At 36.9% G+C, this 13,649-nt stretch overlaps 2 protein-coding genes and 1 pseudogene across 3 annotated transcripts; 2 read left to right on the top strand and 1 right to left on the bottom strand.

The window, feature by feature from the left end:
• The first annotated feature begins 864 nt into the window (after positions 1–864).
• Positions 865–5,289, top strand: LOC122137314 (annotated as a pseudogene).
• Positions 5,290–6,692: 1,403 nt separating this feature from the next.
• LOC122137311 (ATP-dependent Clp protease proteolytic subunit, mitochondrial-like) lies at positions 6,693–9,966 on the bottom strand. 2 transcript variants are annotated; one of them, XM_042723132.1, is made up of 8 exons: positions 9,828–9,966; positions 9,550–9,642; positions 9,115–9,216; positions 8,875–8,946; positions 8,681–8,777; positions 7,655–7,842; positions 7,475–7,580; positions 6,693–7,364 (listed from the first exon to the last, which is right to left on the bottom strand). In XM_042723132.1, exons 2-8 carry the CDS (start codon positions 9,559–9,561, stop codon positions 7,138–7,140), a joined length of 804 nt encoding a protein of 267 aa, XP_042579066.1. In that variant the 5' UTR covers positions 9,562–9,642; positions 9,828–9,966; the 3' UTR covers positions 6,693–7,137. The 2 variants fall into 2 exon arrangements, with proteins under 2 accessions (XP_042579066.1, XP_042579074.1); XM_042723140.1 differs by having other exon boundaries at positions 9,550–9,658; positions 9,828–9,941.
• Positions 9,967–10,517: 551 nt separating this feature from the next.
• Positions 10,518–12,829, top strand: LOC109053342 (guanine nucleotide-binding protein G(I)/G(S)/G(O) subunit gamma-5-like). Its single transcript, XM_019070746.2, has 3 exons — positions 10,518–10,721; positions 11,459–11,585; positions 11,685–12,829. The coding sequence occupies exons 1-2, from the start codon at positions 10,635–10,637 to the stop codon at positions 11,582–11,584; spliced, it is 213 nt and encodes a 70-aa protein (XP_018926291.1). The 5' UTR covers positions 10,518–10,634; the 3' UTR covers position 11,585; positions 11,685–12,829.
• Positions 12,830–13,649: the final 820 nt, after the last annotated feature.

Below are 13,649 nucleotides of genomic sequence, written 5' to 3'. Positions count from 1 at the left end.
GGCACTTCGGAGTGAAAACAATGGCCGCCATATTGAAGAGTTGTTCCAAACCGAAGTGCTCAAAACTGGCCACTTCAAAGGGCCCTTCGGAATGAAGGATTTTGAAGGGTACAACTGATGGACACTTCGGGCTCCCATGGTCCTTTGCGCAGATTGTTTGCATGATTACGGCACCTCCATGTGGGCACGTGATGATGACGCAGAAGGGCACTTCAAGAAACAGCTGTCTGGTCCCCTACACCCTTTAACCCTTCGAAGCTCATACTCCGGAGGGTAAACCCTTTGAAGGGATTAGGGCATAGGGATGAGCCCTTCCGAATGGAACGCAGGGATGGTCTTAATCAGGAACATACTCTGAGTTGAATAAACTTACTCCTGGACACGTTTTTGGAAAAACACATACCTCAAGTAACCAAGGTTTGGGGTTAATCAACCGAAGGTTCAGGGTTTAGCTGACGTTAAGTTAACTGTGCTTTCTGGAATACACCCCTGTTGTTATTGAGGTAGTTTGTAGTCAATAAATCAGGAGATAAAAACAGATAGCCTACCAACAGAAATGCGGGTAGAATAACTTAAATCAGTGGTTCCCAATCCTGGTCCTGGAGAACCCCCAACACTGCAAATTTTGATTTAGTCTCCCTATTCAAACACACCTGATTCAACTCATCAGCTCATTAGTGAAGAATCAAAGACCTCAAATGTGTGTCAGATAAGAGACACCAAAAGTGTGGATTGTTGGGGGTTCTTCAGCACCAGGATTGGGAACCACTGACTTAAATGGATCTAAATCAGCGAGGCTTTGCGGTCTGGAAGTTGTTTGTCATTTGTGAGCTGCGAAGTGCATAAATAATAATTGTCCTATTTTAAGTCTATTAAAATATATCAGTGACCTTTCATTCATTCATTTATTTACCAGACCGACCACTGGATATCAACAGTGTTGTTTGGTTCATGTTACTTTTCTCAGCGCTGGTCAGGATAGACTAATCACAGTCGTTTGTGATTGCTGTGTAATAATCATGTGTTGAGGTAAGTTAGTTTTGTAGACAGCTGCTGTTGCATCTTTGCATTTGCGTGTGGGGAAATAACACATTTAAATGATTTCACTTCAAGTACAATAAATACAAATATGACTGGAGTATTTGGTTTTCAGGGCCTCATGCACTGTTCCATGGAAAAACCAACTAAGCACACAGATCTCTGAGACGTCTGTTAAAAAGAGTGCTTTATCTGAAAAGCTTCACATTCTTAATTATGTGTAAATGCATATTTTGACCTCCTCTGCAACCCCAGTGTCCAGCAAAGGTGTTCTCACTATGGAGGGAAACCGGTGCTGGAGAGGCTGCAGGGTGCTTTCCGCTCAGGTGTGACCCTTCCTGTCCACTTCCATTTGTCTCAGCTGGAGGCATGATGTCACTGCTTGAAGACAATGAAACCCAGATTTTAGAGGCAATGCATGAAGACCTTGCTAAGGTACAAATATGCATAGGTTGACACACAAGTGATGCTTCCCACTTATGTGGGCACAAACTTGGTGAGATGCACACTAATATATAATTGTACATCCTTATTGCAACATTAACACATGCACCAATTTTTGAGCATGAAATAAATACTCCAACAATGTTACTCAACAGAAACTCTTCAAAGGTCTGGTCAATGCAGATGTGAGATTGATCTCCCTGAATATGCTTTAATTTTTTTCCTCTCCCCATTTAATTTGTATTCCAGGCAACAAAGCTGGATGACTGTTTTGTATGCAGGGAACCATTAGGTGTTGTTTTGATTATTGGATTATGGAACTACCCTCTTCAGCTAATTCTGTTACCTTTGATTGGGGCAATTTCTGCAGGTACCTGGTATCTATATCTTTTTCTGTTATATGCCCCCTATATACAGGGACATCATTCACCCAGTTAGGCCAAGGAAGCACCAATGACATTTCTGGCACTTCTTCCCAAGACTGCGTGTCATGATAATCTAGTGGTGTCATTTTATAGTAAACATATTGTTTGGGTTCAAATCCTGATATAATATTTTATATCTGCTATTATGCTGCTCCATCTGAAAGCACGTGAAAATACCACATTTAATTACATGGTTTTACTCTAAACTCACTTCATAACGTAAGTCGAGTGTTTGAAATAAATCCTTCTGTGAGATGATGTGGTTTCTTACACAGAATAAGGCACGCAATATATTCCAAAGTATTCTAAGCAGTGATAAAGTTATGTTGATTAGTATTGCATTATTATATACTTTATTATAATAAGACAAACTCAGATAAACCATATATTGTCATAGTTGTGTGTTTATTAGTCACGTTGAATTAATGAAAGTAGTTAAATCTTGTGTTTATTCAGCAACCACTATAGGGATTCTTCTGTGGGGTGTATTTGGAGTTTCAGCGCAAGAGCGCCCTCTTGCCTTTGGATGGAGATTTACTGCTGATCACAGATCCGTGCTTCACTGAAAGATAGGCATGACAATCGCAGCTTCTGCCTAATCGCAATTTATCACCTTTGCGATTTAATTTCGATTAATCGTGCAGCCCTAATTAAAATCCCAACCCCAAACAAAATAACAATTTTTATTTATAATAAAACTTAGTTTTTCATTGTAATAATTACTGCAATATCTTCATACCCAATTAAATGGACTACTTTTGAATTCTGAACAGAAGTAAGAACATACATTATTAATGTATTTTAATATTTATGTCTTAATTCAGTCTGCAAGGTCAAATTGCACCTTATTTCTGTGTTTGGAAACACAATTTGTAAAACACAGATCTCTAGCCTGCTTAATTTTAACAAAGGCTGATATTTAAATGGATATATAATACATATATTTGTAATAACCTAGAACACTGTCTAAGACTTGATGGCGGCTCTGTCAATTCTTCGACATCAGTTAGGAACCTAGGTGTGCTATTTGATAGCAATCTTTCCTTAGAAAGCCACGTTTCTAGCATTTGTAAAACTGCATTTTTCCATCTCAAAAATATATCTAAATTACGGCCTATGCTCACATTGTCAAATGCAGAAATGTTAATCCATGCGTTTATGACCTCAAGGTTAGATTATTGTAATGCTTAATGCTTTATTGGGTGGTTGTTCTGCATGCTTAATAAACAAACTCCAGTTAGTCCAAAATGCAGCAGCTAGAGTTCTTACTGGAACCAGGAAGTATGATCATATTAGCCCGGTTCTGTCAACACTGCACTGGCTCCCTATCAAACATCGTATAGATTTTAAAATCTTGCTTATTACTTATAAAGGCCTGAATGGTTTAGCACCTCAGTATTTGAACGAGCTCTTGTTACATTATAGTCCTCCACGTCTGCTCCGTTCTCAAAACTCTGGCAATTTGATAATACCTAGAATATCAAAGTCAACTGAAAGTCAATCAAAAGGCATCTACTTAAGATTTTTTTTTATTATTATTATTATTAAATGTAAATAAAAATAAATACTTTTTTTGGTCTTTTGGAAATCCACTGACTCAAACATCTGAGGAGGCACATCTGCAATATGTTTAACTCAAGTCACATCTTTTTTTATCAGGTAACTGTGCTATTCTGAAGCCATCAGAAATAAGTCGAGCAACCGAAAAGCTTCTTGCTGTACTCATTCCTAAGTACCTGTCCCAGGTAACCCTTGGGGAAAACCATATGGTCTAACTTAAAGGTATAGTTTACCCAAAAATGAAAATTTGATATTTATCTGCTTACCCCCAGGGCATCTATGATGTAGGTGACTTTGTTTTTTCAGTAGAACACAAAGATTTTGAACTCAAACCGTTGCAGTCTGTCAGTCTTATAATGTGGATGGGAATCACGGCTTTGAGAGTCAAAAAAACATATACAAACAAAACCAAATTAAACCCTGTGGCTCGTGACGATTCATTGATGTTTAAAGACCCGATAAAAACACGATCAGTCTGTGCAGGAAACTAGACAGTATTTGTAGCATTTTTTTTTTTATTTGTATTGATTTTTCACCGCAATGTCCGAACTGTCCTGAGCGTGATCTTCTCAACAGCAGATGCCTGACGCGTCTTCTTCTTGCTTTACGGCAGATCACAGACTTATAAGTCCATTACCACCACCCATCTCTCAAATGGACAATTGACACTCTATCTACAATCTCAATCAAGTATATAAACTATATAAATACTGTTCAGTTTCTTGCACAGTCTTTGATGTGTCTTTACACATCAATGTATCGTCACAAGCCGCAGGGTTTAATTTGTCTTTGTGTATGTTTTTTTGACTCCCAAACCATGATTCCCATCCACTTACATTATAAGACTGACAGACTGCAATGGTTTGAGTTCAAAATCTTTGTTCGTGTTCTACTGAAGGAATGAAGTCACCTACATCTTGGATGCCCTGGGGGTAAGCAGATAAACATAAAAAATAAAATAAAATAAAATAAACATTTTTGGGTGAACTATCCCTTTAACACTTCTTAGTCTCATAGTGCTACTGTGTTCATGATATGTACTGCAAACCATCCCTTATAAATGGGTTTGTTTGTGTCGTGTGTGTTTTTGTCTTGTAGGAGTGTTATGCAGATATTTGTGGCGGAGCAGAAGAGACCAAGACATTGCTGGAGAATAGATTTGATCATATCTTTTACACAGGTTAGAATTTGCATTGTTATTAATTACAGATTCAAAAAAAGTTGTCACCTTTCAATATTTGCTTCAACATCCCAAGTCTTCTCTTCTCCAGGCTCGCAGTCAGTGGCTCGTTGCATCCTGCAGGCCGCAGCGGTGCACCTCTCCCCAGTTACTCTGGAGCTGGGTGGAAAGTGCCTGTTTGATATATGGCCGGCTAGACATGAAAGCTGTTGCTCAAAGGCTGGTGTGGGCAAAGTTTTTCAATGCAGGGCACAGTTGTGTGGCTCCAGACTGTTTTATGCACTGCTGAGACGAGAGACATGCTGTTACCTCATATGAAAGAGGCTCTGGAGAGTTTCCACGGATCTGAGCCCCAGCAAAGCCAAGACATGGGCCATATTATGACAAACAGGCTCTGGGACCGACTGGTTGAGCTGCTAAAAAAGTTCAAGGGAAAGATAGTAATAGGAGGAGAAAGTGACAGAGACCAAGTACATTGGTGAGTAAACAAGGTGTTCAATTTATATAGTTAATACATACACAAAAGGTATGACAGTTTCCACAAAACTATTAAGGAGCACAACTGTTTTCAACACTGATAACAATAAGAAATATTTCTTAAGCAGCAAATCAGCATATTTGAATGATTTCTGAAGGATCATTTGACACTAAAGACTGGAGTAATGACTGCTGAACATCCAGCTTTGCATCACAGGAATAAATTGCATTAAATTGCAATATTCATTTTTTTTTAACAATCTCTCTGTAATTTTGGTTAAATGCAGCCTTGGTAAGGATAAGAGACTTCTTTCATTTAAATAATCTTACTGACCCCACACTTTCGAGCAATATACCAGTTCAGTGCATTGTATACAAATATCCTACTCTTACTATTGCTGTAATATGTATTTTCAGAATATATCGGTTTCTGCATGACCTACAGAAACACAAGCCTTATCTTTGGATTTTCATTTAAATCACCACCAGAGGTCAGCATTGAGTTGCTTCTTCTGGATGCTTCTATGGTAAGAGAAAGAGGCTATTTTACTAGCAAAAGAATTAAGTTTATTTTATCTACCATTGTTTGAAAACACTACTCAACTTTTTATGTGCTTATTCGCATCTGATGATTTAAAAAATCCATTCTTTCATAAAATGGATCACCCATATTTATCATCAAACATGAGTATAAAGCATTATTTTACTTAAGGTAATTTAGCATCTTTACTGTTACATATTTTGCTATATAGCTCATAATAGTTAAGGGCTTTCTATTTACTGAAAATATCAAGGAGCATTTCTAGTTTGAGTTGTATGCTTGTGTTAGTTTCATCGTTAAAGTTGAATACAAAAATAAAGTCTGACAAACACGTTTTCCCTCAGAAAGCATAATGGGGATTTATTTATATTATTGTAATTGCATTTTGCATGTGTGTGTGTGTGTGTGTGTGTGTTTTGATGAAACTCCTTAAGGTTTTGATATAACTTCACCTACATCATGATGTAACGTAAATTATTTTGACATACAGTACTGTTAAATAGTCTGGGGTTTGTAAAAATGTTTAAATGTTATTTAAAGAAATATTCTGTGCTCACAAAAACTGGATTAATTTGGTCAAAAATACAGTAAAACTGTAATATTGGGAAATATTTTCTATTTGAATATATTACAGTCTTCAGTGTCACATTACTTCAGAAATCATTATCTGATTTTCTGCTAAAGAAACATCATCAATGCTGAAAACAGTTGGGCTGTTTTAGAAATCATGATATAATTTTTAATGATTCTTTGATGAATAGAAAGTGCAAAAGAATAGCAATTATTTGAAATGGACATATTTTGAAACAATATGTTTTGAAACAAGTTTTTACTGTAACTTCTGATCAATTTAATGCATCCTTGCTGAATAAATGTACATATTTCTTTTATTAAAATTCATACAGTCCCCAAAGTTTTGAACTGTAGTGTACCTTTGGTAAACTATTCAGAATTCATGAGCTTGAAACCTTTCACAATTTGAATTGTGCCCTTCATGTTTAGTAAAAAAGTTAAAATGACACGATAACCATCCTAATTTACCCAATGATTTATTTGAATATCTATCAATAAAATCTCTTGCTTTAAATCATTTTGACATATATTATATTAATCAAGGAGCACATTTACAACTCAAAAGTATATTGTGTAACATGGTAACACACTACATTCAAATAATACAGACTTGAAACCTTGTGCTGTAAGCTTGTGTTCCCACCGAGTTTGATTACTATTAACCTAATTCTTGCTAAAGATACCTACATTTGTACATACAATATAAATGCTAGATTGAGTATCTTTACACTTGCATCTGTAAAGTCCAGATTTCAGTATTGTCTAAATAAAATTTACAAAAGGAAGGTCACAAGGTTCAGATATGATATGTGAGCTGGTGACTGTCATCGCAAACATCTGCCAAAACAGACACTGAACCAGTGATGCAGTAGTTCACTCGCTCCTGCTCGGAGTCTATTTCAGGGTTCAGGTTTGTGTGAGGAGGGAGGGTTGCTGCCGGACTGGCCCGGCTCAGAAGCTTGAGGTTGAGGGGAGGTGGAGGCACTTGCGATGCTGGTGGGCTCTTTTTGAATAAGTTCCGGCTCATCCTGTCCAGCCTGTGGTGGATGAACCAGGACCTTGTCAATGATCCCGAAATCCTGCGCTTCTATTGGGCTCATGTACCGGTCTCTCTCCATCACGCTCTCTAAGTGAGGACAACAGAACACAGAAACTTGATATCAGGATGTCACGCAATATGCCTTTAATTAAAAATGTTTTATTATGATAATGAAAGATTTATAACAGAAAAATTACCTAAAGTCTCAAAAGGCTGCCCTGTGTGTTTGCAATAGATGTTGCTGATCTGTCTTTTAAGTTTGAGAATTTCCTCAGCCTGGATGGCAATATCTGTTGCTTGCCCCTGAAATGATGAATATAGGCGTTAAAGTTGTGAAAGCAGTTCCCGCTTTTTCTTCTTTTGTCCCCCATTCTTACCCTTACTCCTCCGGAGGGCTGGTGCACCATGATCCGGGCATTGGGCAGGGAATGCCTCATGCCTGCGGTTCCTGCGGCCAGAAGCAGACTGCCCATACTGGCGGCCTGACCCACACACCAGGTTGAGATGGGATTTAAGATGTACTGCATAGTGTCATAGATCGCAAGCCCAGCCGTAATCACACCACCTGCAAGACAGAGACAAAGAGACAAAAAAAATAAAAAATAGACTGCTGGCTTCAAACATTTCTGTATGGGCTATCAAAAACAAAAAGAATTCAACACTATAGCAAACTAATTATATAAAAAGTATATAAATATCAGTTGTCACTCTATTTCTCCCAGTAATATATCTAAGTAAGATGATATTTACACACAGTTTATAATTAAGGCGCTGAAGTTTTCATTGTGGGGTCAAAACATGTATTGCAATGCAATGATGGTTGCAAATATGCATGTTGTACAAATAAACATTCCTCAAATGCCTGTTGTATCATATTTGATGCATTTTAACATGATTTTTCTATCGTGCTTACAAAACAACATTTATTCTCACATTTACTTCCTAAAAACCACAGAAAAGACACGTGTGCCACAACCTGAAAAATAAACTTACAGGACTTTTACCTTGTAAACTTTTTATAAACTATTAATTAAATGACAGAAGACTGGTAAAAGATTGTGTACAACAGGTTTTTTTGTAAGATTTTTAAAAGTCTATTTTAGGACTTTTGTGCTTGAAGAACAAAATTATGAAATGGGAAAGTGTCACAATGAAGTGAATGAATGACAACTGAGACATTTTTTCACAATGCAGTACACAAAGTTCTGTTTTGTGTACAGCATACAGTAGTGCAATGCATAAGTAAACATGTGCCTTCAGATTTACAATACTGTAAGAATGTGAAAGTGGATTACCATACAGGTACCAAGCAATCTCATATGAGCAACAGAAAATTTAAGACGGGACAGATTAAGATCAAGATGAATAAACATTTTTTATGTCAGTACAGTTATGATTCTCACCAGGACTGTTGATGTACATGTGAATAGGCTTGTTGTTGCTCTCAGACTGGAGAAAGAGCAGCTGAGCGATCACCAGAGAAGCTACAGAGTCATCGATCTAGATAAAGAGAGGGACAGACAGGAAACGCCTGAAAAAAGGGCTTTCTGAAAACCATTTTAGATTATTTCATGTCTTTCCTTTTATTTTAACTTACTGGACCCATAACACAAATGATTCTCTCTCGAAGCAGCCTTGAGTAGATGTCATATGCACGCTCTCCTCGGCCCTGGAACAGAAAAGGGCTTATAAAGTAGCAGTCAAGTTCCAGCAGCACTAAGAAGCTGCACTATTAAACTATTGAAGTTACAGTCATGGGCTCTCAAAGTTACTTCTTGATACTAGATGATAAGTTTAAAGAAAGCCATCCAGAAAAGTGCTACTAATGTACTCTTACCGTCTGCTCCACAACTATAGGTATGAGTGGACTTCTCCAGGGCGCACTCTGATGAAGGCATCGACTGACTTTGAGTGCAGAAACACCACATTGTAAAACCCTCTATAAAGACAACAGTTACGAGGATGACAGACAGTCAGCATTGTGTATCCAAGGTCGTTGGACATTTCCGTGGCGAGCTTGACATCACTGTGCACGCGACAGAGCACAATTCAGCCTGATGACATTACGCATCAAGTTTGGTGAAAATGAGCAAAGCTTAAAGATGCCTCAGTTTAACATAAAGCAATCCTACTGGCAAAAGAACAACGGCTGTTGTTGTACAAAAGCGTGTTTATCATGAATGCCGTCGCTGCTACAGAGTTGTTTCACATCCAGAGACACATTTATTTTTAGAATTAGTATTTAATTTACAGAAGACATTTTGATACTTACACGTAACAACATGTTTCTATTGAGCAACCCTCACGCGAACCGTACTGACCCGGATGTGATATTCGGCAGCTTGATAGTGAAGCCGGAGATTCTCTATTGTAGAAAGAGATTGAGAAAGCGAGAAAGTCTACGTGTAACGTTTGCTGATCGCATATAAGTGAAGTGTCAAAAAATGAATCACACTTGTTTTAAATGTGTGTGTTTTTTTCATGTTATCTATGTTATTGTTATTTTTTTCTTTCATGTTATCTCTGTTATTATTTAATCCCGTTTGTTACCTTTGCCAGGTCTCTCTGTTAAAAGATAGTTTCGATCTCAATGGGACTTCCCGGTAGAATGAAATAAACTGGCACGTCTCTTCCACTGACTTTCCATCAAACAGATCCCGACGCGTTTAGCTGACTTTGGAGCCTCCCCTTGCGGAGAGCTCTTGAAGCACATCCAGTGTCACATACGCCAACACTAGGTGGCGCAATTCACCGCAGACTCAGCTAGAACCTTTTGTGAAAGTAATGTAATTTTAAAATAATAAAAAAAGCCTTAATAGAAGAAAAAAAATGTCTTAATAGCACGAATGTTATGTTACTAGCAATAATAGGCTATGCATTAATGATGCATCTCACCCACCTAATCCAGCACATATTCATTCATTTGTAAGTAAAACCTGAAATTGTATCACATTGTGTGGAACAGCCAACATACCCACGAGGAAAATGGCGTCATAAAAAAAATATTAGTTTGAATGAAAATGTAAAATGTGGATAGGTTTATTGAGAGGGTTCTGTGTAGAGAATAGAACATAGGATGAGCTTATTAAAAAACAATACAAGTGAACCGGGTTCCTTAGGGTGGTATTTATTTGTATGTATGTTTCTTTGTTTCTTTCTTTATTGCTTGCTTGCTTCCTTTTAATTCCCGTTCATTTACAGGTGAAGAAACGCTATTTAAACAGGCATCCTCCTGCGCTCAGTGCGCTGTCGTGGTTTAAACCAGTCGTTAGTTTCGACTATAGGGGCGCAACTGAGTTTCTGCCAAGTCAGTCGGGTCTCGACATTGTAGCAAACTTTCTCGGTCTGTCAGAAGACATGTCCAATAACAGCGCAAGCGGTTTGGTGAGCCTGCAGAAAAGCGTCAAGCAGCTGCGAAATGAAGCAGGAATCCGCAGAATTAAGGTGAGTAAAAGAAAAAAAAATACCCCAAAGATTGGAAATCTTTGCTAACAGGGTGTGACTAGACAGACTTGTTGATCCTGTCCGAACATCTTGCTACTTTGTGTAATTATTGTACTGTTTATTACATTTCCTTGATTCATGTGAGAGTTTTTACAACAATCCTCATGCAGGTGAAGTATAGGCCTAGTTCATAATGTTATCTGTTCGCCAGCTTTTATATTGTGGCAGGTTATAACTACACTTCGTTTTCAGCAGGTGACAGCTTACTTTTAATCGAATGCTAACACACGTTGTCATCTAACATTAATAATTCAATACACGTGTGAGGTGTATGATAATCGCGATCTCCAAACTTGTCCTCGCGTATTTGATTTGAGACTCTGTCCAGGCAGAAGCGCGCGACGCTGCTGTGACACAGTGGAGCTCTTTGTTGATTGTGAGCGTGTGACAGTGTCACATTTGTTGGCCGGGAAAATCCAAACCTATATTAGCTAGGCTACTACTGCCCCAAAAACACACTATTTTAAAAACAACACCAGGCTTTGTGTGCTGTTATTGAATTTATCATGAATCAAATGAACAATGTAACTTCTGACCGCGTGATTTCCAAGAATCTGTGATAGCCAATAGAATTTTTATTGCTCCACAAACCTCTTTTATCTGTTTGCATACATATGCATGTCTACATATACATAGCTTTGTCTGTTATATTTTATTTAATCACTCTTTCCCCCTAGGTTTCTCAAGCTGCGGCAGATCTGAAGACATTCTGCTTGCAAAACGCCCATAAGGACCCTCTCCTCATGGGGGTGCCATCAAGCGACAACCCCTTTCGACCACCCAAATCATGTGCGCTCTTCTGAGGTATCAACGATAAGCTCAGTATTACTTTTTTCTTTTTTAAAACAAGGAATATAAATATAAACATAAAAATGAATCTCTGTCTTTCTCTTCTCCCTAAAGGAGTCGTGAAGAATTTGGAGAAACTTCTGAACGTTCCTCATTTACACAAATGTTTTCACTACACAACCCTCAGATCCCCTTTACATTACAGCAGAGCTGGATCATCACTACTATTACACTAAATTTTTTCATTTGGAAGCTGTATTGTGACTTGAAGTCTTTCTCGTTCAGCGGTGTGAGTTACGAAGAAAACCTCTGAAAAGTGTTTAATTTGTATACTGTTAAATAAGGGCACGGTAGTGCAAAAATGTTACACTAGTAGGAGGAAATTAAAGTGTTCATTTGCTCAAACGGTCCATTGGAAAAGTGATGGCAAATATGCAAAAATATTCTTTTTTCTTTTTTATTGTGTAGCTAAGTTTGAACACCAGCCTACGAGAAAGATTGCAAAATGCTTTCTTGTTGTAACATGTTCAGTTTAGGATGAAACACTGATTTTCTTTGTTTATTAATACAGTTAGGCTTATATACATGGACTGTTGTTGCCATGAAACTCATGTATTTAAGGTATTTGATTGTATTAACCACAAAGCTCTGTTGAAGGAGAGAGATGTCTTGAATCTCAGGTTCTTTTTGATAAAGACTGATGCCGTGTTTCTGATATAAATTCACTTTTCTAAATACTGAATGAGGTACTACTTTTTATTCTAATGTATTTTCTCCAATGTAGTGGGTAAAGGTTTTGGCATCATTTTGACATTTCTTAACTGTTGTGCATAGGGTTTAACACAAGACACAAGTGCAGAATTATATGTGTTTTTAGTGATATTTGCTGGTGAAAGGGTGCTGCCTGCCTGTTGCGCTTTTACTCTAAGAATTTGAACACCAAATGACTTTAGGAGCGTATCGGATGGCCCGTTTTTGCATATTTTCTGCCCTTGCATGTTTATTTATCTCATTTTATATCTGTACTGTATCTTTATCGGTCAACAACTGGACATTTATCCAAATGTAATTTTTACTGCTGTCCTGCATTGTTAACATCTCAGTCTGTTTACCTCATGTATGTCTTGCGTTCTAGGTGATCGTGGCTACAAGAGCAACATCTGATTTGTTTGCGGCAAGATATATACCTTTCCTTACAAAACTGAATCAAGATGTTGTTGAAAAATAAATTAAAATGACTGAGATTGATAAGATTCTTATACTGTTTGAACAAGATCCCAGTTTCATTTTCTATGATTTTAACAATAAGAGCAACTATTACGCTGGAAACTATAACAGGGTTTTTATTGTTAACTAATGCTAAAACTATCGAAAATTTTTTGTTAATTGAAATAAAGCCGAAAGAAGAAATACAAATTTAACTTTTTTTTTACCAGTGCAACATTTTTTATTTTTGTTTAGCTTAAGTTATTAGATGAAAAACTTAAACTAAACAAAAATAAAAAAAAATGTTGCACTGGAAAATAAAGTTTAAGTTGAACTTGAAAAACTAAAACTTAGTTCTAGTAAAAATTCTAGTACAAATACTAGAATTAAAATGAACATTATGAACAAATGAAAATGTGAACATATAAAGCTATTTCAAAATACTAATAAAAACTAATAGTATATCTCCACTTCAGTAGAACACCACACTTTCAAATTTTATTTCTATCTATATTCTTAAGGTTTTTACAGAGGGATTTGTTCATATATTCCCTTGATTTATAAAACATTTAATATTCTTTTTTTTAAAGGTACTATAAAAAAAAAAAACATTTTGAACCTGGCTTTATCCAATATTCAGATTTCTGTTCTGAAAATGTATGTAAAGTAGTGTAAGCTACATTTAATTAGATAACAGCTTATTTAAATATTTAAAGACCATTTCAGAAAACTTGCAATACAAAACTGCTGTCTTACTGTACTCTGATCAATCATATCGGGAAGTATGGTGACGTCTAATAGGCCTTGTTCACCTGTGGTGTTTTTTCTTCTTCACAGCCTTCTGTACAATAAAGTTTTCAACCCACACATTTA

This window comes from Cyprinus carpio, chromosome A3 (assembly GCF_018340385.1).
Source record: "Cyprinus carpio isolate SPL01 chromosome A3, ASM1834038v1, whole genome shotgun sequence".
Lineage (NCBI taxonomy): Eukaryota > Metazoa > Chordata > Actinopteri > Cypriniformes > Cyprinidae > Cyprinus > Cyprinus carpio.
This window is presented reverse-complemented; position numbering and strand designations above follow the sequence as displayed.

Bases quoted from the DNA above. Each gene is read 5' to 3' on its own strand.
- LOC122137311 (XM_042723132.1), bottom strand. The intron at 7,581-7,654 runs GTAAGAATGGGG...TCATCATTTCAG, and splicing joins AGCCCTCCGGAGGAGTAAGG to GGGCAAGCAACAGATATTGC. The intron at 7,365-7,474 runs GTAATTTTTCTG...GTCCTCACTTAG, and splicing joins GCAGCCTTTTGAGACTTTAG to AGAGCGTGATGGAGAGAGAC.
- LOC109053342 (XM_019070746.2), top strand. From the start codon at position 10,635: ATGTCCAATAACAGCGCAAGCGGTTTGGTGAGCCTGCAGAAAAGCGTC. The intron at 10,722-11,458 runs GTGAGTAAAAGA...CTTTCCCCCTAG, and splicing joins CAGGAATCCGCAGAATTAAG to GTTTCTCAAGCTGCGGCAGA.